Source organism: Chiloscyllium plagiosum, unplaced genomic scaffold (genome assembly GCF_037043375.1).
Source record: "Chiloscyllium plagiosum isolate Xiang-an unplaced genomic scaffold, Cpla_swu_hap1 HiC_scaffold_39, whole genome shotgun sequence".
Lineage (NCBI taxonomy): Eukaryota > Metazoa > Chordata > Chondrichthyes > Orectolobiformes > Hemiscylliidae > Chiloscyllium > Chiloscyllium plagiosum.
Genome location: NW_028270177.1, coordinates 16,748,254 through 16,774,632, shown reverse-complemented (window position 1 = coordinate 16,774,632; position 26,379 = coordinate 16,748,254). Strand labels below are relative to the sequence as shown.

The window sequence follows — 26,379 nt, the reverse complement described above, 5'->3', positions numbered from 1 at the left end:
CATGCTAATTCTACCTGACTAAAGGTGTAAATGAATACCTGCAACACAATGCACCATCTGATAAACGCAATCCTTCAGAAGTCACTCCCCCCAGGGGAGGCTGCTTGTTCCCTGATGGAAAAGTTAATTGGCCCTCGCGGGAAAAGCCGCTTGCCGAGATAATAAGTTACTGCAACCCGTGATCCTAGTCATCTGAGCTCTCGTCCAGGCACTGGTACAGTAAGGGATGAACGTTTCAATGTATCCCCGTGTTTGCACGTCAAAACTGAAGCGTTCCGGTGATTTACCAGCGAATGACAGCTGTCTAGGAATATAGAGCAGTGTTTAAAAGAAAAATAAATATTGTGGGCATTTCATCAAGAGCAATGAGCACTACAGTGGCCCTGAGAGCTAGGAAAAGGAGAACAGATGTGATTTTTCTTGTGGTGGGAGTTAGTGTGGTCCTGTATGGAATAGCACATCTTCTCCACGAATTAGCCGCCTCTGGACTGGGTACTGCTTCAAGAACTCGTCGAGATATTTCGGGTATTTGATTTCTGTTAAAGTCGAAATGAGTTATTTAAAGAAAGTGTTGTCCTCGGTTGTCAGGCTAGTGGTTTGAGAAATTCTTGCCAGCGTTTAATATTTACGATCAGCAAGTTTGTGTATCTGATTTGTGTGGTTGGTTGTGCTCACATGCTAATTCGAAAGCACTTTTTCTTTTCTTCCCCCTCCCTCACTTTAAGCGGATAATGTAACCAAGTGCGCACAGGCTCCTTCATCCGAATTTCCTGAAGGATTTTTCACACTGGAAGAGAGAAAGCAGGGAGGGATCATTATTCATTTTATCATCATCCTCTACATGTTGTTGGCTATAGATGTCGTGTGTGAAGAATACTTCCTTCCTTCTCTAGAGGTTATCAGCGAGTGTAAGTTTTTCTTAAATGCTAATTTGTATATAATCTTGTATTTGCACTCGAGATTAAAGTTTTCTAATTGTCGTTATAAATTCCTGTTTTCACTTTTTTTAAAAAACATGAGTTTACATAGTTTATTTGTTCATGAATGTGGGTGTCACTAGCCAAGCCAGACTTTTATCATCTATCTATAATTGTCTAGAGGAGAGTTCAGAGGCTGTATCGCTATGGCTTTGGTGTCCAATAAAGGCCAGAGTTCCTTCCCTAAAGGACATTGGTTCTAAAACTATTTAGATAAATCGTAGTGCTGCAGTATATTTTGCAAACTTAAATTCTAACTTTTTTTTTCTCTCTGCTAACTAACTTTCATTTGACTTCTGTATTAACTATCAAAACATTTATATAAAAAATGCTTTTTAAAATCTGCAATCCCTGATACAATCCCTTGCCCCACGATGCATTTGTCCTCACTTCCTCCTAGTTGTGTAACAGCATAAGAGGTGTACCTCTTTGTAATTAAGTAATAATTTCAGACTTTTGGATAAAGTAAGAGTTGAGAATTCTGTCAATTCGGTCAAATCTGTACTACCAATAAAGTGGAGAATACAGGTGTACAGTTGATATCCTTCGCAAAATCTGATAGCAGCAATTTTTTTTTCTAAGGATTATATGTTCTGTCCTTTGAAAATGGATTTGAGTGATGTCAAGGAACAAGTTTGATCATAATTGTTTCCAACTAAATATTGAAGACAAACTATAGGTGAAGAGCAACACACATTCTCAGGGTACTAATTCCATCGAGTGAGATCAAACAAGTTAGTTCACACGTGATCCTGAGCTGAATGGCCGTGCTAATGCTGTCTATTTTCACCTCCTGCAGCTTTGTCCTTGGCTCAGTTCATTTTGCTGTTGCTAAAACCCTCAGTTATGCCTTCCTTACTTCTGGACTCAATAATTCCTAACTGATATCTCAATATGTTATGCTCCATAGACTTGATTATCCAAACACTCTCCATGCCTTAACTCCAAGTCCCATTCACCTTTTGTTCTTCTCATCGACTCTCAAGTGCTCAATAAGAGTGTTTCTTTCAAAAATAAGATCATGCTGGAAAAACACAGCACATCTAGTACCATCTGCAGAAAGAGAAACCGAGTTAATGCCTGGGTCTGGTAAAACTCCTTAAACTTTTATTTTTTTAAATCTGCTTCAGTTGTGCATGCATCATGCATTAACTTCTGTATTCCACCAACATTTATAAATGTGGTTAACAAGTGACCACATAGTTCTTTTTTGTAGTGATACTGGTTGAGAGAGTGCCCTGGTGAAAACTCCCCTGCTCTTAGAAATATTGCCATGGGACCTGTTGTGTGCACCAGAATAGGCAGATGGGACCCAAGTTTGATGTCTTGTCTCATCTGAAAGATGTGCCTCAGTACTGAGGGAGTTCATGAATCAGTACTGTCAGTGTCAGGTCTGGTTTGACGTGTTCAAGCCCTGCTGTGGGACTTTAACCAATACCTTGCAATGGGTCCTACTAACTAAGCCACTGGTGACTCATCTAATCAACTTGTTCAGCAGTGTTATTACACATCTCTGGAGAGGTGGGATTTGGACTCAAATCCCTTGACCACAGGTAAGGATACCACCACAAGAACCCCTATGGCTCTGAAACTGTCCCTACACTTTTTTTCCCCCCCACCTCTACCTCGCTTTCCTCCTCATGCAGATGCTCTTTAAAACCCTTTTCTTGGTCATCTGATTCAAAGTCATAATTTTGTTTCTCCATGTTTCTATGAAGCACCTTGGGAAAAGTTCTAAAACTCCAAGGCATTTCAAATTGTTGATCATTCCTCACTCCTGAAATTATGTGCATTTAGGATCACCTTTTTAAAACTAAGTGTCACATTCAAATTAATGTGTGCATTCTACATTTATTGAAGTTTAGTTTTAAATTATTTTGTCTTTAAAATGGTTTCAATTTTTTTTTAGTTTTATGTAGTGCACATTTTTATTCTTGACTTCAGGTCATAAGCTTTGCATTTAATGAAGGAAGCATTCATTGTACTTTTGACCAGAAAACTCAACTCTACTGTAGTGGATCAGTCTCCCCGAAGTTATTTTCTTAAGGCTATTTGAACATGTGCTCTCTTTGCTAAGAAAATGCTTTAACTTTGTTTTTGTCCTCTACCGATGGCATACATTGTGCCTATTACTAGGCCTGGCACAGAGTCAATAGCTTTAAGGTTTGAGTTGTAGCTGATTGTACAAGTGATCGTACAGTATAACTATGCAGTTGTTATCTCACTCTCTCATGCATTTGAGACAAACCATGTGAGACCCAACAGGCTGACCATCTCTCAGACTTGTGCTTGTTGTTCTGTAGTGTACACAATTCCACTGCAGTCTGAAGCCAAGTTTGAAAGTAAATCTGGGACTGCTGAATGTCAAACATTCTGTCGAGTTGTTACATTTTTAGCTGATTTCAGTTTAAGTGTGTACTTGATTCATTCAGAGAATTTCAGTGTTGGAATAATTACATCTTGTAATTGATTGTTAGGTCTTGGTCTCTCCCAAGATGTTGCTGGAGCAACATTTATGGCTGCAGGAAGTTCTACACCTGAACTGGTCACAGCTTTTCTAGGTAAAGTGTGAAATCTTCCTTTTTTTTATGTACTGGGTAGATGTTTTCTAACTAATATGATTCAAATGTTATTATGAATCTCTGGAGGAGGTGGGAATTGAAATTTGGTCCCTTGGTCCAGAGGTAGGGACATTAGCACGAATCCTTGGGTAATAAATGTGCACAGCACATTCCAGTTAATATTTGGTGATCACTTGCATCTGGTATGGGTTTTAATTCAGCGTTTTTTTACTTCATCTAAAATGTCAAGTAATAAAATTTGCTTTTAAAATTTTCCATGTAGAACATGGGGAAAATGCTTTTAATGTGTTTTGATTCCATTATTTAAAAATACTTGAATATTTCAAATGACCTGTGCTAGTTCATAATTGTACAAGGTGCAAATACTTAAAATTACATTTTGAGCTTCTGATTAAGGTGTATCCTTCAAAAAATTATTGAATATTTGCATTTTAGCTCTGTAAAACTTCTATTACATGAGACAGTCATGGGAACCTTTTTAGACCTGCAGAGTTCATTGTTTAACGATATATTTTGGGAATCTTCATTCCAGGATTTTTTTTGTCTGATATCTCTCTTGTATGCAGGGGTGTTTGTGACAAAGGGAGATATTGGAGTCAGTACAATAGTTGGGTCAGCAGTTTACAATTTGCTTGGAATCTGTTCTGCGTGTGGATTATTAACTACCATGGTAAGTAAGGAGAATCTCAGTGCTGACATGATCAAGAGGTGAGAAAAGGTCACACCAGTATCTTGGTTTGGTACTTGGTGACCAAGTTGGAGATCTTTGCAATTTTTCTGAGTGCAGGAATAGCTAACCATTTATATCACTCAAATCTGGTAGGAGAAAGTGAGGACTACAGATGCTGGAGATCAGAGCTGAAAATGTGTTGCTGGAAAAGCGCAGCAGGTCAGGCAGCATCCAAGGAGCAGGAGAATCGACGTTTCGGGCATGAGCCCTTCTTCAGGAATGCTCCTGAATATTTCTGAAGAAGGGCTCATGCCCGAAACGTCGATTCTCCTGCTGCCTGACCTGCTGCGCTTACATTTTCAGCTCTATCACTCAAATCTGACCAGTTCAAATTCATTTTAACTCAATTTTAGAATTTATTGAAGCGAAGCCCAGTTTCATAAGAATTATTGAAACACGTGATCACCAATTGTGCATTGAAGTATTCTAGATTGGAGGTATACTTGTGGTATAAAACTTTTTTTTAATAATTTGGAAATTTATTTTGTTAAATGTCATTTATTGGAAAATGCCTCTTCAGAGCTGAAAAGTGGTTAAATTCCTGTCATGAGAATTTTAAAACATCTTTTCCAGGTTTGCAGGTTGACTTGCTGGCCACTGTTCAGAGATTGTGCAGCTTATGCGATCAGTGTTGCAGCACTAGTTCTTGTTATCTTTGACAATGCAATCTACTGGTAAGAAATCTGTCAATTATTAAACCATAGCTTTTTAAAAAAAACTAATATTCTTCACCACCTAATTGAGTGTAAAACACAGTGAAATAGACTGTATGTTCCAGAAAGATCCCCAAACTGTCATTTTTAGTTTACTCAATACTCACTTCTGAGTTTTAGCATAATTCTAAGGAGGGAGACTTTGCCCTTGGAATTATCAATGAGCACCCTACTTTGGCTAATTCAGAACATTAAAGCCTTCCATTCAAAGCTGTAGTTGCTTCATCAGAGGGATCATGGAGGGTTTCATATATCAAAACCCCTAGTGTATCTTTTGCGGGCTGTGCTACAGTTAATCTAACGTTACTTCATCCAGCTATTGAAACTTTAAAAGAAAATAGCCATGTGACTGTGTGTGTGCCACCAAATCCAAAACAGTGGGTTGTCAATCATTTACGTCCTAGAACCTATTTTTAAATCTGACTATGATTAGTGTGACAGTCAGATCAGTTCTCTGGAGCCTTGTAAAATAAGGTTAGGGTGGTTTCAATCTTGCGGCCACGCATGCTATTAAATTTACTCAGCAGCCACCGGATGATTGATTGTGGAAAAGTGAAAGATTCAGTGCTGCATGTATTTTTAAAAAAGTCTCCTTTAAAACCTGGGGCTGTGTGGAAGGAGTTTTAAACTGCATTTAACTGGCCTACATGGAAAAGCTTTTTGGCTAATGCAAGATGCCAAATAGTTAATTGATAGAAACATAGGAATATAAGTAGACCATTTAACCCATTAGTGTGTGGTGCTGGGAAAGCACAACTGCTCAGGCAGCATCTGAGGAACAGGAGAATTCTGTTCTTGCAGATGCTGTCTGAGCCGCTGTGCTTTTCCAGCATCACACTCTTTGACTCTGATCTCCAGCATCTGCAATCCTCACTTTTTTTTCTTCCCACCTCTTAAAATTTGTGGCCTATTGAACACTTTGCCCTTTACCCACACGTCACATAACTTCAATACTATTTACTGCCTTTAAATGTACTCAAGGTAGGTGTTCACAGCTCCTGGAGTAGAGAATTCTTGAGATTCAAAACAAATTTTTGTCCTTCCCTAAGTGTCATCACCCCTGTTTTGAGGTTGAAACCATGCCAGCTGTGATCTTATTGGAAGGTGGAACAGACTCTGGCTGAGGAGCAACAGGAGGCCATACATCTGACTCTTGACTCTCTGACAGAGGAAACATCTTGCCTGTATATATTCTGTCGCTTCTGTGAACTATCTTGTAGATTTCAATAAGGTTACTATTTTGTTCTTAACCACAGAATTCAGTTCCTGTTTACCCAGGCACTCAGGATAGTCCTGCCATCCTAGAACAAGCTTGATGAACATTGTGCTCTAAGGGCAGTAATATCCTTGCTGAGGCAAAAGGACCAGAGGACCAAAGCTGCACAAAGCAGTCCTGGTGTAGTACGATTGAAACAAAACTTTACTATGCTGTATTTAAATCCTCTTATGATAAAGGCTAATGTTTACTTAGCCTTGCTAATGATTTGCTGCTCTTGTATGTTAGACATTTGGTTATCTATTGATGAGGACACCAATGTCTCTTTTACCACTTTAATAAATACACTGCCCAATCCTACGTCCTACCAACATGGACACCCTCCCATTTTCTCCATTAAATTCCATTTACTATGTTCTTGCCCACTCACTAAGCCTGTCCAAATCCCCTTGAAACCTCTTTACATCATATTTATAAAACATAAAGCTAAATGTGAATATCACATACATTTTTGATCCCCACCTCCAAATCACTGATGTATATTGTGAACATTTGGGGTCCAAGTACTGATTCTTGTATTACCCCTATTAATTAGGGGCCCTCTTGTGGCTCAGTGGTAGTGTCCATAGCCCTGAACCAAGAGGCATGGGTTCAAGTCCCACTTGCTCCAGGGGTGCGTAATAACATCTCTGAACCAGTTAAACTTTTTTTAAAAACACACTAGTCACAGTCTGCCTAGGCAAAAATAACCAATTTATTGCTAGTTTATTTCACTTTTAGCCAGTGATTAAACCATTCTGGTTATGTTACATCTTTATCCAATGTTCATTACTTTTGTTAACCAACTTCGCTGGTGGACCAAAAGCGTCATGAGAACCCTGGTGTACTAAGTCTTGTCAACTCCCCCTTTTTGGAGTAGAGTGGTGCTGGAAAAGCACAGTGGTTCAGGCAGCATCCGAGGATCAGGAAAATCGACGTTTCGGGCAAAAGCCCCTCGTCGGGAATATAGGCAGAGTGCCTGAAGGGTGGCGAGATAAATGAGAGGAGGGTGGGGGTGGGAGAAAGTAACATAGTACAATAAGTGAGTTGGGGGGGGGGGGGGTATGAAGGTGATAGGCCAGAGAGGACGGTGGAGTGGATAGGTGGAAAAGAAGATAGGCCAGTAGGATAGGTCATGGGGACGGTGCTGAGCTAGAAGTTTGGAACTGGGTGAGATGGGGGAAGGGGAAATGAAACTAGTGAAGTCCACTGATGCCCTGGGGTTGAAGTGTTTTTACCAACTCCCCTTTTTGCCAATTTTGTTAGTAACATTCTCAAAAAAAAATCTAATCAGGTCATTAATTATCGAAATATCCATTCACTACATTTTTATAGAACTGAAGTACTGAAGAAGATGCCTTTTTGTGTCTTGAATTCATCAGGACAGTTTACAATATTACCTCTTCAATGATCCCTAACTGTTTTGAATGACCCTTTGAAAACTTTGCAAGAAGCCGCTCCTCTCTTGCAGGGCAGAATTGCTGTTGCTACCTAGAAACTCTTGGACCTATTTGTTCCATAAATGTTACCAGTCTCAGAATGTTGCCTAGCTTAGAGCAAAAGAAGCCAATACAAATAGGATTTCATTGCATGAATATCGAAGTTTTAAATGGGTAAAATGCTTTCAATAGTAAGCAAGATAACATGCAAGTATTCTCCCACCTTTCTTCATAATTTACCGAGGAGTCAAACTGCACCTCAAGACAGGTGATTTGTGAATCTGAATTGACCGTGGAACTCTACCTTGAACTTCTTGGTCTGGTATCTATATACAGGAAGCCCAGGATTTAATATGATCATAACACTTCTTAGCTCTTGCATAGAAAATAAATCTGCTATTTTAGCTTTTTAAGATTTTTCTTTTCAGGAAAATAAACCGTTCTTCTGCTTGTTTGCACATGTGATGACATTATTGATACCTGCAATGATAAAATAGAACAGAACAGACCCTTCAGCCCACAATGTTCTGCTGAGCATTTATCTTAATTTGCCTGTCCAGCTGTTGCTTAAATGTCCCTAATGTCTCTGACTCTACTACCGCTGCTGGCAGTGCATTCTACACACCCACCACTGTCTGCGTAACAAACCTGTCTCTGACATCTCCCTTGTACTTTCCTCCAATCACCTTAAAATTATGACCCCCTCATGACAGCCATTTCTGCCCTGGGGAAAAGTCTCTGGCTATCTACTCTGTGCCTCTCATTACCTTGTACACCTCTATCAAGTCACCTCTGTTCCTCCTTCTCTCCAGTGTGAAAAGCCTGAGTTCACTCAACCTCACTCTTCATAATACAAGTTCTGCAATCTAGGCACCTTCCTGGTAAATCTCCTCTGCACCTTCTCTAAAGCATCTACATCCTTCCTATAATGAGGGGACCAGAACTGGACACAATATTCCAAATGTGGTCGAACCAGGGTTGAATAGAGCTGCAGCAAATCCTTTCTCACTTCAATTAATCTCCCTATGAACGCAAGCCAAAACACCATGCGCCTTAACAATCCTATCAACTTGGGTGGCAACTTTGAGGGATCAATTTATGTGGAGTCTAAGATCCTGCTGTTCCTCAACACTGCCAAGAATCCTGTATTTAACCCTGTATTCAGCATTCATATTTGACCCTCCAAAATGAATCATTTTGCATTTATCCAAGTTGAACTTCATCTGCCACTTCTCAGCCCAGCTCTGCATCCTGTCAATGTCATGATGTAGCCTGCAACAGCCCTCGATACTATCTACAATACCACCATTTGTCATCAAACTTACTACTCCACCCTTCCACTTCATCCAAGTCATTTATATAAACTACAAAGAACAGAGGCCCAAGAACGGATCCCTACAGGACACCACTGGTCACTGACCTCCAGGCGGAATACTTTCCATCCACTACCACTGGCTGTCTTCTTTCAGCTAGCCAATTCTGTGTCCAGGCAGCCAAATTTCCCTGAATCCCATACATCCTAACTTAAAATTTCAGGTACTTAGGACTGAAAACGAAAAACGCTGGAAATCAAAGCATGTTAAGCAACGTCTGTACCTCTCTCCACAGATGCCGTCTGACCTGCTATGATTTCCAACACTTTTATTTTCAGTACAGATTCCAGCATCTGCAGTAGTTTGTTCCTATCCAGAACCTAGGATATGGGTTGACTTTTATATTCAGTATTGTAATGCTTAAAATTAAGTAATGGCCACTATATGACTAAATTAGCTTAATTTTATGATTTTGCCTGTTCTACCTTTTTAGGTATGAGTCTGCTTTGTTGTTGTTGATCTATGCACTGTACATCGTGGTTCTGTGCTTTGACATTCAAATAAATCAATACCTAATGGAGAGGTTTAGCCCATGCTGCACCTGTTTAACACGAGCAATGGAAGAAGACAATGAACAGCAGCCACTAATAGATTGGCAAGAGAAAACTGGGCCATTGGTACATCGCCATTCTCGATCAGACAGTGGGATTTTTCAAGAGGATTCTGATTATTCCCAACTCTCTCTCAGTTTACATGGGCTCTCTGAAAAGATTGAAGGTAACAAAAATAGTAGCCATTTTGTTTTACAGGGTACAGTTACCATATGAATTCATCTCCTTTATGGATACATAGAATTTTGAGGACTTTGGCCAAAGTCAGGGATTTAAACACTACAAAATTATCCATTTGTGTTCTTCAGAATGTGTCTAAATAAACAAGCCACTACATATACCTTAAGGTATCTATTTAAAACAATTTGTTAGCCTCTATTAAGATTTTCTTTTTTTTTGCCCCAAGTCATATTTAAGTAAAACTTGGCTATTTATTAAACTTTGTGTTATGGACTTCACCACACGAAAGGCCGTATTTTTTTTCATCTGATATTGTTTCTTTGGGCTTTCATATGTCTAATCACTTTAAACTTTTTTTAAAGTATGCTTCTGTCAAGTGATGCTATTTTGTGTAGCATTGTCTTTGGTCTCAATTTATAGAGAAACAAATCTAAGTGAGTTTTGAGAAGATTTGTAGCTCAGGTTGAGGTACTGGATGTAGGTTTGCTCGCTGAACTGGAAGGTTCATTTCCGGACGTTTCGTCACCCTATTAGTAACATCTTCAGTGAGCCTCCGGTGAAGCACTGCCGATAATTCCTGCTTTCTATTTATATGTTAGTGATGTCATTTTCCTGTGAAGTCACTTCCTGTTTTTCTGAGTTTTAACACATCGAGTTAGACCCCATCTACCATCCTCTGAGGAAAAAGAATGGGAAGTGAAGTCACCACATGATGGCGTCACCACAGGAAATGGCATCACCGACCCAAAGAAACCCAAACATATAAATAGAAAGCAGGAATTATCAGCCTGGGGCCCACAGAAGATATTACCTAGTAGGGTGACAAAATGTCTGGAAATGAACCTTCCAGCTCAGCGAGCAAACCTACATCCACAAACAAATCTAAGACTGCACCTGGAGTGTTGCACACAAAGTTGAGGAGGGATGTAGTTGTACAGGAAGCAGTTCAGAGGAGATTTCCTAGATTAATTCCAGTGTGGTGACACTGTAGCTTTCAAAGTTTTTAAATATGTAGAGAAGTTAAGACAGATGATTAAGTTATCTTTTCCAAGCCAAAAAGTAAACCGCTTATGAGGCCCTGGGGTTTTTAAGTTTTTAGAACCATCATGAACATGGGAGCCTGACTCCACCCAGAAATAGGGTTTTAGTTTTTTTTATTGTTTTGAAGTTGTGGTGTAAGCTGCCATACATCTCTTAGCTCATTAAAAGCTTCAGTACAGTGTGTGGTGATCAGTCGCTCATTCATCTACCCCAGATTTTGTTTCCTCTTGTTCTTTCCACCTTTTATCTGGAGAAACCATTGCCTATGAGGCAATCTATTTTCCTTAATTTGCCTTTGCCTCGTCTCTTTATGGAATGTTACTAATATTGGAACAGTTGCTGTTTAGTAGCTAAATTAATCTGTTAAGTTTTCCAAAAAAGTTAGTCATACCAATTCCTCTTTGTACCTTAACTGGGTAGAAGAATAAAGTTGAAAATGTGTTGCTGGAACAGCGCAGCAGGTCAGGCAGCATCCAGGGAACAGGAGAATTGACGTTTCGGGCATAAGCCCTTCTTCAGGAATGAGGAAAGTTTGTCCAGCAGGCTAAGATAAAAAAAAGGTAGGGGGAAGGGATGTTGGAAATGCGATAGGTGGAAAGAGGTCAAGGGGAGGGTGATAGGTCAGAGTGGGGTGGGGGCGGAGAGGTCAGGAAGAAGATTGCAGGTTAGGAAGGCGGTGCTGAGTTCGAGGGATTTGACTGAGACAAGGTGGGGGGAGGGGAAATGAGGAAACTGGTGAAATCCGAGTTCATCCCTTGTGGTTGGAGGGTAACTAGAAGAAGATGAGGCGCTCTTCCTCCAACCGTCGTGTTGTTGTGGTCTGGCGATGGAGGAGTCCAAAGACCTGCATATCCTTGGTGGAGTGGGAGGGGGAATTGAAATGTTGAGCCACAGGGTGGTTGGGTTGGTTGGTCCGGGTGTCCCAGAGGTTTTCTCTGAAACGCTCCGCAAGTAGCCGGCCTGTCTCCCCAATATAGAGGAGGCCACATCAGGTGCAGCAGATGCAATAGATGATGTGTATGGAGGTGCAGGTGAATTTGTGGTGGATATGGAAGTTTCCTTTGGGGCCTTGGAAGGAAGTGAGGGGGGAGGTGTGGGCGCAAGTGTTGCACCTCCTGTGGTTGTAGGGGAAGGTGCCGGGAGTGGAGGTTGGGTTGGTGGGGGGTGTGGATCTGACGAGGGAGTCACGGAGGGAGTGGTCTTTATGGAACGCTGATAGTGGAGGGGAGGGAAATATATCCTTGGTGGTGGGGTCCGTTTGGAGGTGGCGGAAATGACGATAGATGATATGCTGTACGTGGGGTGGTAGGTGAGGACCAGTGGGGTTCTGTCCTGATGGTGGTTGGAGGGGCGGGGCTCAAGGGCGGAGGTGCGGGAAGTGGAGATGCGGTGGAGGGCATCGTCGACCACGTCGGGGGGGGGGGGGGGGGGGGGGGAGTTTGCGGTCCTTGAAGAAGGAGGCCATCTGGGTTGTAAGTTTTTGGAACTGGTCCTCCTGGGAGCAGATGCGGCGGAGACGAAGGAATTGGGAGAATGGGATGGCATTTTTACAGGGGGCAGGGTGGGAGGAGGTGTAGTCCAGGTAGCTGTGGGAGTCGGTCAGTTTGTAGTAGATGTCCGTGTTGATTCGGTCGCCTGAGATAGAAATAGAAAGGTCGAGGAAGGGGAGGGAGGAATCTGAGACTGTCCAGGTGAATTTGAGGTCGGGGTGGAAGGTGTTGGTGAAGTGGATGAACTGTTCAACCTCCTCGTGGGAGCACGAGGTAGCGCCGATACAGTCATCGATGTAGCGGAGGAAAAAGTGGGGGGTGGGGCCAGTGTAGTTGCGGAAGATGGATTGTTCCACATATCCTACGAAGAGGCAGGCATAGCTGGGGCTCCTGCGGGTGCCCATGGCTACTCCTTTCATTTGGAGGAAGTGGGAGGATTGGAAAGAGAAGTTGTTCAGGGTAGTCTGGACAAATTAGTTCAGGGTAGTCACCTGGACAGTCTCGGATTCCTCCCTCCCCTTCCTTGACCTTTCTATTTCTATCTCAGGCGACCGAATCAACCAACCAACCCAACCACCCTGTGGCTCAACACTTCAACTCCCCCTCCCACTACAACAAGGATATGCAGGTCTTTGGACTCCTCCAACGCCAGACCACAACAACACGACGGTTGGAGGAAGAGCGCCTCATCTTCTGCTTAGGAACCCTCCAACCACAAGGGATGAACTCGGATTTCACCAGTTTCCTCATTTCCCCTCCCCCCACCTTGTCTCAGTCAAATCCCTCGAACTCAGCACCGCCTTCCTAACCTGCAATCATCTTCCTGACCTCTCTGCCCCCACCCCACTCTGACCTATCACCCTCACCTTGACCTCTTTCCACCTATCGCATTTCCAACGCCCCTCCCCCAAGTCCCTCCTCCCTACCTTTTTATCTTAGCCTGCTGGACACACTTTCCTCATTCCTGAAGAAGGGCTTATGCCCGAAACGTCGATTCTCCTGTTCCCTGGATGCTGCCTGACCTGCTGCGCTGTTCCAGCAAAACATTTTCAGCTCTGATCTCCAGCATCTGCAGACCTCACTTTCTCCTAGAAGAATAAAGTGCTTTGCTTAAAGTCTAGTGGTGTGACCAATTGAGTTACAGTTAGAAAATACCATCCTTTTTATACTTGGCTTTAAGTAAGATAAAATTTAGGGTCTAGGATATCTCCTTAGTATATTTGAAGGGCCTCTGGTTCATAATACCAGAGATAAGGGTTTTGTCTGATGAAAGTGAGCAGTTTAGGAGAATGAGATCTAACTGAGGCATATAAGATGCTAAAGGGGAATGACAAAGTAGACAAAGGATATTTTTCTCATGGGGCAATCTAGAATGAAAGTTTTTAGGGTAAAGGATAGCAGATTTAAAACAGGTGGGGAGAAGTAACTTCTCCTTAAATGGTGGTGAATCTGTTTAATTTACTAGCCCAGAGCATTGAGTGCAGGGACATTGAATAAATTTGAGGAGATACAGTTTTTTTTATTTAGCAGCAGGTTGAAGAGTTATGGAATGCAGGCAGGAAAGAAGAGTTGAGGCTGAGATGAGGTCAACCACAATTTGTCTCAGATAGCAGAATTGCCTATTCCAGCTTCAAATTCTTGTGTCCATAACAGGATGGAGTAGCTGAGTGGGTCTTGGATAATTCTGAACTGGCCACAGGTATGATAGATCGAATGAATGATTCAGTGTGGTATATTAGCTTGATATTATTTTGGAAGGCTGCATGAGATCAGCAGCTTGAAAGTGTCACAAATGGTGAGCAAACGTCCTGTAAGGGTTAATACAGTTTGAACATTGCTCATGATATGACCTGATATGGGTGTATAGTTTTAGGATTTCAAATAGGCACTAGGTCTTTCTCTTAGTCTCTGCAACAATCACCATGTAATCCATAATTATCTGTTAATATGCAACAAATTAATTCCACTATAAGAGCATGTTCCAGTTAAACCAGTAAGAAGTACTGTCCTGAGAGCAAACAAGTGCAGTACGTGATCGACGATGCCCTCCACCGCATCTCCTCCACTTCCCGCTCCTCCGCCCTTGAGCCCTGCCCCTCCAATCGCCACCAGGACAGAACGCCACTGGCCCTCACCTACCACCCGACAAACCTCCATATACATCGTATCATCTGTCGTCATTTCCGCCACCTCCAAACGGACCCCACCACCAGGGATATATTTCCCTCCCCTCCCCTCCCCTACCAGCGTTCCAAAAAGACCACTCCCTCCGTGACTCCCTCATCAGGTCCACTCCCGGCACCTTCGCCTGCAACCGCAAGAAATGCAAAACTTGCACCCATACCTCCCCCCTCACTTCCCTCCAAGGTCCCAAGGGATCCTTCCATAACTGCCACAACTTCACCTGCAACGCCACACATCATTTACTCCATCTGCTGCACCCGATGTGGCCCCCACTATATTGGGGAGACAGGCCACCTACTTGCGGAACGTTTCAGAGAACACCTCTGGGACACCCAAACCAACCAACCCAACCACCCCGTGGCTCAACACTTCAACTCCCACTCCCACTCCACCAAGGACATGCAGGTCCTTGGACTTCTCCATCGCCAGACCATAGCAACACGACGGTTGGAGGAAGAGCACCTCATCTTCTTCTAGGAACCCTCCAACCACAAGGGATGAACTCGGATTTCACCAGTTTCCTCATTTCCCCTCCCCCCCCCCCCCCCCCCACCTTGTCTCAGTCAAATCCCTCGAACTCAGCACCGCCTTCCTAACCTGCAATCTTCTTCCTGACCTCTCCGCCCCCACCCCAGTCTGACCTATCACCCTCACCTTGACCTCTTTCCACCTATCGCATTTCCAACGCCCCTCCCCCAAGTCCCTCCTTCCTACCTTTTATCTTAGCCTGCTGGACACACTTTCCTCATTCCTGAAGAAGGGCTTATGCCCGAAACGTCGATTCTCCTCTTCCTTGGATGCTGCCTGACCTGCTGCGCTTTTCCAGCAACACATTTTCAGTTCTGATCTCCAGCATCTGCAGTCCTCACTCCCCCCAGTACATTCCACCTTTTTTTTTAAAGGATGGGAGGTAACCTACTCCAGTGAGGTGTAGATTGTTTAACACATAAAGGATGATTAAAATGGGCTGGTGAATGTGCAAGTGTTTTCTAGAGTGTTCAGAACTGAAGGAGTCAATGGAATTATCCATGTAGTATTTTTTAACTAATGAAAAATATCAAGAGAATTAATTAGTGTGCTAACGTGTGTGCAGCATCAAAAACACCTTTTTGGAAATAACTTGTGTTCATAATAGCTATAACTTCAAGCCACTGATGCAACTTTGTACAAAGCATGTTTCCTCACCCCAATATTTTAATCAGTTGAAGGGATTTTGAAATGATGGCCACATATCTGTATTTTCAAAAATGTATTGAGCTGTTTAATTCTAGAAGGTAAGCAATTATATAAGGTAATAGCTCTGAAAAGATTCATGTTCATTGTCATAATGACTTCAACCATTCTACAGATTTCACCTATAGTCTATGGGTAGAGTCAAAGTTCTACTCTAGCATTTGGAGAGAATAGATGTACCTCTATCAACTGGTTATGACCTAGTAATCATACGTGACGAAACACAGTTGGACTTCTCGCATCACTTGTGCAAGAAACCTTCCATTGTAAAGAAGTGTCTTTTCAAGGTACTCTACAGTGGGGTTTCCCCATCACCATCACTAGGCCTAAAATAGATTTGTGGCTCCAAGCTAATTCAAACCACCCTTGCCCACTATTGCATACCTATAGGGGTTGTAACTACCACAAGGTATTAGCAATGGTCTTCTAGGGAAGTACAATTTAAACCATTTTTTACACATGGAAAGAAGATGGCAGCGCTATCGGATAAGTAATCCAGAGCGCCAGTCTAAAATGCTCTGGGGTCATGAGTTTCAACTTCACAGATGGTGAAATTTGAACTTGGTTGCTCACTATTAGACTAGCTTTAATTAGAAATTGATTATGAAACTATTGTCAGAAAAAACGGATTTGTTTTCTTTTAAACAGAAGGAAATTTTGTTATCCTTATCTGGTCTGGCCCTCATTGAAATTCCAGGCCTAGAACAATGTACACCGGGTCCTTTTATAATTTATGAATGTATAACTTAAAGTATTTGTATGAATACAAGACATGGTTTTAATTTTTGAAAGACCTGACTTATGATCATTTCGGGTTATTTTAAATAGTTGCTTTCCATCATCATAAAATCCCTACAATGGGGAAGCAGGTCATTTAGCCTATCAAGTTCACACTGACCCTCTGAAGAGCACCTCAGTTTAGGTCACAAGTCGCAATTACACAATGTTCAGCGCCATTTGCAAACAAACCTCTCTCCTCATGTACTAAGGCTGCTGTATACATCTGTGGCGATTACAGGTATCTGGATAACTTCAGGATTGGACTGATTTGTGGTGTAAATGTTACTTGCCAAAGGAGGATAGGTAATAACCATCACCCCTTAACATTCAATGGTATTACTACTGCTGTAACCTCCAATCAACATCCTGGGTGTTATTATTGACCAGAGACTGAACTGGACTAGTCCTAAAAATACTGCCAACAAAATTGGGTCAGGGTGGGAATGCTGTGGGTGTAACCTGTTGGTGTTCCCCTACATCAACATGTCTGTTCAGCATCCACAAATCAGGAGTGTGAAAGAATTCTCTCCACTTACCTGGATGAAAGTAGAGCCATGAATATTCAAAATTCAGCACTTGCTAGAACAAAACAGGCTACCTAGTTTGGACCTCATCCAACACCTTAAATATTTATTCCCTAAATTGCTACATAGTGACAGTAGTAGGCACTGATAACAAAACCACAACAGCAACTCAGTAAGACACCTTGCAATAGCACCTTCCAAGCCAGAGACATTTACTGACTAGCAGGACAAGGGCAACTGATGCAAAGGGAACACTATCCCTAACCAATACCCATTCTCTCTTGAAACCGTCAGTATTGCTTTATGGTCATAGGATCAAAATCCTGGAACTTCTTTCCAAGCAGCACTGTGGCAATAACTATAGTGTAAGGATTGCAAAGGTGCAGGAAGACAGCTTAGCACCATCTCCATAGCACTTAAATGTTGGCCCTTGGTAGAGTCATTGGAGCGATTCTGTGTGGCAGCTAGCCATTTGGACTATCAAATTCACACTAATCCTGTGAAGAGGATTTTACCCAGATCCAGCCCCCTTCCCTATACCTGTAACCCTGCATTTCCCATAGCCAATCCCTTAACCTGGACACCTTCGGACTGTGGGAGGAAAGCAAAGCATCTGGAGAAAACCCATGCAAATACAGGGAGAATGTGCAAACCACACAGACAATTGCCTGAGGGTGGAATCAAACCCAGGTTCCTGACACTGAGGCAGCAGTGCTAACTACTGAGCCACTGTGCTGTCCCATTTAGTCACCCTGATCTACATCTCATGAAATAATGTACATTTTTTTTAATTCGATGGTAACTAAATGGAATTGAAACTACTCTTCTTAAATAAAAACCAAATATGCATTTCACAGGATAATGATGCCAATTACTATTAAGCCAACCAATGTGTTTCTTTCAGTTTCTGTGCTATGTAGATTTCTGACATTTTGTGACATACTCTGGTCTGTCAGATATTGACCTTCATATCAATTCTCCATTCCATTTATTATTAAATAATCTTGTGTCCACTTGTTCTGCTGTCACAATTCAATATGGAGCTACCAATCTAAAGTGTGCATTTGTAACAAACAAAAATTTAGATTTCTAGGTGAAATTGGGCCAGTGGACATTAGTTTTAAATTGATTTGGCAACAGCATAAGAAACAAAATAAGGTAATGGATACATGGAATAAAGAGTGAACTAGCCATTTATATACAGGTCTGGCTGGAAGGTAGAAGACAGGGTACTAGTAGAGGGTATATTTTCAGACTGGAGGCCTGTGACCAGTCATGTGCCAAGAGGATTAGGCTTGGTCCACCCGCTTTGTTGGGATGTGAACACAGGACATAGGTTAGTAAGTTTGCAGAAAACACCAAAATTGGAGGGGTAGTGGACAGTGAAGAAGGTTACCTCAGAGTACATTAGGATCTTGATCAGATGAGCCAATGGGCTGAGAAGTGGCAGATGGAGTTTAATTCAGATAAATGCGAGGTGCTGTGTTTTGGGAAAGCAAATCTTAGCAGGACTTATACACTTAATGGTAAGATCCTAGGGAGTGTTGCTGAACAAAGAGACCTTGGAGTGCAGGTTCATAGCTCCTTGAAAGTGGAGTCGCAGGTAGGTAGGATAGTGAAGAAGGCGTTTGGTATGCTTCCCTTTATTGGTCAGAGTATTGAGGACAGGAGTTGGGAGGTCATGTGGCGGCTGTACAGGACATTGGTTAAGCCACTGTTGGAATATTGCATGCAATTCTTGTCTCCTTCCTATTAGAATGATGTTGTGAAACTTGAAAGGGCTTAAAAAAGACTTATAAGAATGTTTCCAGGGTTGGAGGATTTGAGCTTTAGGGAGAGGTTGAATAGGCTCGGGCTGTTTCCTCTGGAGCGGTGGAGACTGAGGGGTGACCTTACAGAGGTTTATAAAATCATGAGGGGCATGGATAGGATAAATAGACAAAGTCTTTTCCCTGGGGTCGGGGAGTCCAGAACTAGAGGGCATAGGTTTAGGGTGAGAGGGGAAAGATATAAAAGAGACCTAAGGGGTAACTTTTTCACACAGAGGGTGGTATGTATATGGAATGAGCTGCCAGAGGAAGTGGTGGAGGCTGTTACAATTGCAACATTTAAAAGGCATTTGGATGAGTATATGAATAGGAAGGGTTTGGAGGGATATGGGCTGGGTGCTGGCAGGTGGGACTAGATTGGGTTGGGACATCTGGTCAGCATGCATGAGTTGAACTGAAGGGTCTGTTTCTGTGCTGTATATCCCTATGACTCTAAATCAGGGCAGGACTTATACACTTAACGGTAAGATCTTGGAAAGTATTGCTGAACAAAGAGATCTTGGAGTGCAGGTTCATAGTTCCATGAAAGTGGAGTCGCAGGTAGATAGGATAGTGAAGAAGGCATTTGGTATGCTTACATTTACCAGTACCTTGAGTATAGGAGTTGGGAGGTCGTGTTATGGCTATACAGGATATTAGTTCACTTTTGGAATACTATGCGCAATTCTGGCCTCGCTGCTGTAGGAAGGATGTTGTGCAACTTGAAAGGATTTTTTAAAAAAATTACAAGGATGTTGTTGGAGGGTTTGAGCTATAGAGAGAGGCTGAATAGGCTGGGGCTTTTTTCCCTGGAGTGTCGAATGCTGAGTGACCTTATAGAGGTTTATAAAATCAGGAGGGGCTTGGATAGGATAAATAGACAAAGTCTTTTCCATGGGGTCGGGGAGTCCAGAACTAGAGGGCATACGTTTAGGGTGAGAGGGGAAAGATATAAAAGAGACCTAAGGGGTAACTTTTTCACACACAGGGTGGTATGTGTATGGAATGAGCTGCCAGAGGAAGTGGTGGAGGCTGGTACAATTGCAACATTTAATTGGAATATGGATGAGTATATGAATAGGAAGGGTTTGGAGTGATATGGGCCACATGCTGGCAAATGGGACTAGATTTATTTAGGATGTCTGGTTGGCATGGATAAGTTGGACCAAAGGGTCTGTTTCTGTGCTGTATATCTCTGACTCTATGAAAAGAAAATTCATTGGAACAGGTGGTTAGGATTTGGAATGCAGTGTTTGACGATATGGTACTGGCAGATGTGATTTTGTGCCACAAAAGGGAATTGGACAATTAGCGGAGGGGAAGAATATTCCCGAGGAGAAAAATATTCCCAAGGCTTTGAGAGGGGGTAGAAAAAGGTCAGTGTGGGGTATTAGCTAAATTGTTCTTATTGACAGGAGGTCATTCAGCCTGCTGTGCTCTGGAGTTATTTTTCATATGGTGCTTGAACTCTACAGGGAGCAGAATGCTTTTGACAAGCCAATGACCACTCAATTAATGACTCCATTTGGACGTTGACTCCAGATTTGAACTCTAACATGGTATTACTGTTGAGCAGAATTCTGCTGGATAGAAACTATTGAAATTGCAGTATAAGGGGAACGCTATGAACAAAATTAAATAGTTGTAAAATTTATGGTTAAAATTATCTCTGTCCCAAAAGAACCAAAATTGTATTGTGAATAGTGTAGTGTAATCCTATCAGTCAGTATCTGTGGGGAAATGGTTGATGTCTTGAACTAGTCTTCCTTCAGTACTGAGAAAAATAAACAAGTCTAATAATAGAATTGGAAAATGGGAGGGTAAAGAAAATGCCGTAATGTTTGTGGAACATCTATCTTTATTCGGTAACCTTGATATAGGAATGCATCATCTCAATCAAATAATAGAACAAAATGCTGAAAAAGCTTTATATATTGAGGTGTGAATGGCCTGGAAAGTGGGTGATTTTAAGAAAAGGTGAACATGTGAAGTGTTGAAGAACCTCCAATAAAAAAACAAAAGTAAAAAGTATCCCCAGAATAGAAGGACCCCAAAATAGAAAATTTTGATAACATTCAACGGTTCACTGAGGATGGGTGGATATAATTTTTTTTGGATATGTTTTTAGTCAAAACTAAAAGACCAAGTTCAAAATGAAAACACAATATAATGGAAAAAGTAAATCAAATTTTAAAATGGAGAATAGTTTAAGAACATAACTAGGTGCAGTAGTAGGCAATTCAGCCTTCCGGCCTGCCCGGCCATTTAATGGGGTGTTCCTCCTGCCCGTTTACCTTTAATATGATCCTGGCTGTTCTCATCTCGACCTTGTGCCTGCTCTCCATATCTCTTCAACATATTATTGATTGAAAATCTCTCGGTTTGTTCCTTTAAATTTATTCAATGTCCTGGTGTCCTCCACACTCTAGGGTAGTGAATTTTAGACTCACCATCTCTTTTTTTAAATCTGCTACCTCTTATCTTGATTCTATGACCTCTCATTTTTAGATTGCCTTGTGACAACAAACATCCTTGCATTCTTGGGAGTTTGAAGGATTGTGCATACCTGGATTTTTTTTTTTAGATCAATGAAAGGGAAGTGAAACGTTTTTTTTTCAGTCACCTTGAACAGTTTGTTTACTGTGAGCCCTCTGCCTGGGGTTGTACCTTCTGCTTCAGAGTTTGTTTATTGGTTTAGATTTTTCAGCTGGTGGATATCCTGGAGGAGAGAAGAGTTTCCCAGTTCAGTTCTCCTTTTCCTGAATGAACTCTTGTTATGGGTCCAAAGTAGTAGCTGAAGCTTAGATCTAGTTTGAACTCTGATTTGTCCTCCTGAAGAACAATCTTTATCAAGCTCTGTTAGTTGTGATCCCAGGTGACAGCCCAACTTTGTGTCCATGAACATCAGACCAGCAGACATCTGCATTATCCACAACCTATGCTTTTCTTTAACTTCAAGAACTAGACATACTGGTTGTTTTTGTCATCTTACCCCTGTCCTCCCCAACCTCACAGATTTGAATCATTGCAAAGAAAAATCTGTTATTCCCTGTCACCTTCACCTTGTATGTGAGAATTTGTTTTAGTCAGAGGGTTAAGATTTATATCTTTTTATACTACAAAATGTTGACCAGTTTTACATTGTCACTAAGTTTTCTTTGTTTATAGTCAATAATTTGGGCTTTTTAATAGAAACCTGATTGATGGATTTTAAGTTTAATAGCATACAAAGGCATAAAATTGCCATATCAGAAACTAAGTAAAACCATTAAACTAGTGGAGTAGTGGGACCAGAGAGAGAGAGAGAGAGCACTCTTCCCATCTCGATCATAAACTAACATTTTGGATGAAAATTCTTTCCTTGGATAAGATATACATTAGCCATGATCAAATTGGATGGTCATATAGGTTCAAAGGGTAGCTGCTGTACATTTGATGACATTTTATCAAAATTATTCCAATGAAGAGTCTATACCTGAAATGTCAGCATATCCACTGGGAAGTGAATTGTTTCCATTGTTGTTTTGTTTCAATGTCATCAACTTAAATGTTTTATCTTTCTAACAGAGAAAATCATGACCAGGTTCTTCACAGAAATCCAAGAGGATGAAAAAAGTTGAACTAGATCTGAATAATTTAAATGGATCTCATTGTGCTTTCAATATTGGAATCATATGATCAGGCCATTTTGTTTTCATACAGACAAATCCCATGTTTTTGAAGTGCCTGAATCAGATGCAAAGCGAATCATGTGGGTACTATCACTCCCCATTGCTGCTTTGCTGTCCATCACTACCCCTGATTGTCGTAGACATCAATGGAGAAAGTGGTTCATGCTCACTTTTTTCCTGAGTGCTGTGTGGATTTCTGGATTTACATATGTGTTAGTTTGGATGGTATCCATTGTAGGTAAGAACAACCTATTATTCAGTTTGTTGTCCTTTTTGTGCAAATTAAATATAAATTTGAGTCTTGCTGTTATTTACTCACTGCTATGAATGACCTTTTTCCTGTTCTTCAATTTGTCCAATCATCTCAATTATACAATGAACCATTGGAAACTAAGATGTGCATTCGATACATTCTCTCATGTAACTAACCTTGCACATTGATGCTGTGGTTCTGTTCGCCGAGCTGGAAGTTTTTGTTGCAAACGTTTCGTCCCCTGTCTAGGTGACATCCTCAGTGCTTGGGAGCCTCCTGTGAAGCGCTTCTGTGGTGTTTCCTCCGGCATTTATAGTGGCCTGTCCCTGCCGCTTCCGGTTGTCAGTTTCAGTGGCCGGTATATTGGGTCCAGGTCGATGTGTTTGTTGATGGAGTTTGTGGATGAGTGCCATGCTTCTAGGAATTCCCTGGCTGTTCTTTGTTTGGCGCCCTATAATGGTAGTGTTGTCCCAGTCGAATTCATGTTGCCTGTCGTCTGCGTGTGTGGCTACTAAGGATAGCTGGTTGTGTCATTTCGTGGCTAGTTGATGTTCGTGGATGCGGATCGTTAGCTGTCTTCCTGTTTGTCCTATATAGCACACCAGAATGCAAAAAGAGGAAGAGGAACACCTATACAAGGTATTCGCCAAAAACGGATATCCTCGCAATTTCATCAACAGATGCCTAAGGGAAAGACAACGGAACGATTACATGCCACAACCCAAAGGACTAGCCACACTACCATACATCAAGAACACCTCTGAACTGACAGCCAGACTACTGTGACCACTAGGACTTATAACAGCACACAAACCAACAGCCACACTCGGACAACAACTCACCAGAACGAAGGACCCGATACCCAGCATGAGCAAAACTAACGTAGTGTACAAAATCCCATGCAAGGACTGTACAAAACACTATATAGGACAAACAGGAAGACAGCTAACGATCCGCATCCACGAACATCAACTAGCCACGAAACGACACGACCAGCTATCCCTAGTAGCCACACATGCAGACGACAAGCAACATGAATTCGACTACCATTATAGGGCAAGCCAAACAAAGAACAGCCAGGGAATTCCTAGAAGCATGGCACTCATCCACAAACTCCATCAATAAACACATCGACCTTGACCCAATATACCGGCCACTACAGTGGACAGCTGAAACTGACAACCGGAAGTGGCAGGGACAAGCCACTATAAATGCCGGAGGAAACACCACAGAAGCGCTTCACAGAAGGCTCCCAAGCACTGACGATGTCACCTAGATAGGGGACGAAACGTTTGCAACAAAAACTTCCAGCTCGGTGAACAGAACCACAGCAATGAGCACCCGAGCTACAAATCTTCTCACAAACTTTGAACTTGCACATTTGATGTTTAGGTTGTAAAACTTCTACTTTTGTAGAATAACCTTACACTGGTCTTTGTATAAGTGGAAATACATGTTGCACAACTTACTTAGTTACTTATTGACAAAGCAAGAGGCAAAGTATTAGAACACTTCACCCCATAGAGGTTTTTGTGTAATGTTTTAATAAACTTGTGCAGAATATCAATGGACAAAATGGACAATATCCTCATTAACTGACAAATTTAACACATGGTTATGTAGATTTAAACATGTTGGTGACACTGCTGCACTAATCTTTAGTTTAAATAAATGTTAACAAATTGTTATATTTTGAAGATGAGTTGGTCAGGTCACAGGAAGAACTCCACTTTGAAGAATGGTATGATGTACTTTGAAGCCAGTTGAGACTCACCTTTGCTGCCTTAGCCAAAGATGGCACCTCAACCTCCTTTGTTGGAGTAGTAAAACATTATCTGACCACTGTTCACATTTTCCAAACCATTGTTAAAAATAGTAACTGTATATATTACATAACTGCAAACAGGTAAAGTAATGATTATCTAACTAGGCAAAGGCATATCCTTTTGTGGATTTAAATACAATGTTAACCTAACCTTCTGTGAATTGCCAGAACTTTTTTGGTTTCACTTTTTGTTTATATAGCATGTTGTACAGTTGTGTTTTGAACTTGGTTTTTGTTCATGTAAATTAACTGGAAAAAAAAACTACATTGGTAAAAGCTTTTTGAAAAATAACATGAGAGCCCAACATGAAAAATTAGCTAAGTCTTAAATTATGGCCATATGTTACAACTTGAAGTCTGAAACATTTTTGTACAACTTTTATTATTCAGATTATAACTAAAGGGGTAAGCATAATTCTACAGCTTTCCTGATCAAATGTGGGCCTTAGAGCATACAAATTTTCAGTGTCCATCAAAACATATCACATCAACTAATTTGAAATAATGTTATTGTGCTGAAATTGTAGAAGACAAGTGTATCATATAATCAAACTTGTCTTGTTTCACTTCAAAGATTTTGACTATTAATAAATACAGGCAGTGAGAGGGATGTTCCGTAACTCAGACAACTCAACGTTACTTAATTACTTATTATTCAGGTGAAACTCTCGAAATTCCTGACACAGTGATGGGGCTCACGCTGTTGGCAGCAGGCACCAGTATTCCAGACACGGTGGCCAGTGTACTTGTAGCCAGAGAAGGTATGAATACATTTTGTGAAAAGGTTAATCCAAAAAGCCAAGTAATCAATGCTAGAAATGTGAATCAGCATATTAAAACATAATGAATTTGTGCCTTATGGTATTACTGTACCAAGATTCTTTTAAATGTGAAATTCTAATATAGAAAAAATTATAGCACACAGAAGCCATTCAGTCCTTCATGTCTGCGTCATCTGAATAAACTAGCTGTCCATAACCACCTCCTCCAGAGCTGTGTGATAACATCTCTAAACAGGCTGATTTAGAAAAATAGGTCTAATACAACTTATCAGTACCATGCAGATTGTAGCACTTCAGATGCAGATGCAAATTCCTTCTTTAAATTAACATTTCTGTCTCATGCATCAAACCAACCAGTGAATTCCAGGGACCTACCATCCAGCCAGAAAGATTGAGGTTTCCTAGTCATTAAGAACAAAAGGATTTCTTCTTTAGATTAGATTCCCCGATATGGAAACAGGCTCTTTGGCCTAACAGGTCCACACCGACCCTCTGAAGAGTAACCCACCAAGACCATTCCCCTACGCTATATTTACCCCTGACTAATCCACCTAACACTATGGGCAATTTAGCATAGCCAATTCACCTGACCTGCACATCTTTGGATTGTGGGAGGAAATCCCGAGACATGGGGAGAATGTGCAAACTCCACACAGTCGCCAGAGGCTAGAATCAAACCCTGGTCGCTTGCGCTGTGAGGCAGCAGTGCTAACCACTGAGCCACCGTGCTGTCCCATGGAGAAAATGAAATGATTTTAAAACCCAAAGAAGAATCCTTGTGTTCTGATATGATTTGGAGGATCATAGCCCTACTTGTACTTTCACCAAGAGCAGTTTATGCAGCAGACAAGATATAACTTGAGTACAAGGCAAGTGATGGTAGAAAAGACCTGGCAGATGCACGTTATAAAAATTGTGGCTCTCCATTAATTTAATACAAGAACTGATTATTTGTATTTATCTAACAATGGCACAAAAGTCCTTTTCA

General features: G+C 41.4%; 1 protein-coding gene across 1 annotated transcript in view; it reads left to right on the top strand.

Annotated features, from left to right (window-relative positions):
* Nucleotides 1–234: 234 nt before the first annotated feature.
* slc24a5 (solute carrier family 24 member 5) overlaps nt 235–26,379 on the top strand; it is a 29,805-nt gene continuing 3,660 nt past the window's right edge. The window contains exons 1-8 of the mRNA XM_043677346.2: nt 235–525; nt 726–908; nt 3,455–3,538; nt 4,126–4,229; nt 4,863–4,963; nt 9,503–9,786; nt 22,563–22,769; nt 25,269–25,370. Coding sequence (XP_043533281.2) covers nt 366–525; nt 726–908; nt 3,455–3,538; nt 4,126–4,229; nt 4,863–4,963; nt 9,503–9,786; nt 22,563–22,769; nt 25,269–25,370 — 1,225 coding nt within the window. The 5' untranslated portion in view covers nt 235–365. The remainder of the gene's footprint in view (nt 526–725; nt 909–3,454; nt 3,539–4,125; nt 4,230–4,862; nt 4,964–9,502; nt 9,787–22,562; nt 22,770–25,268; nt 25,371–26,379) is intronic.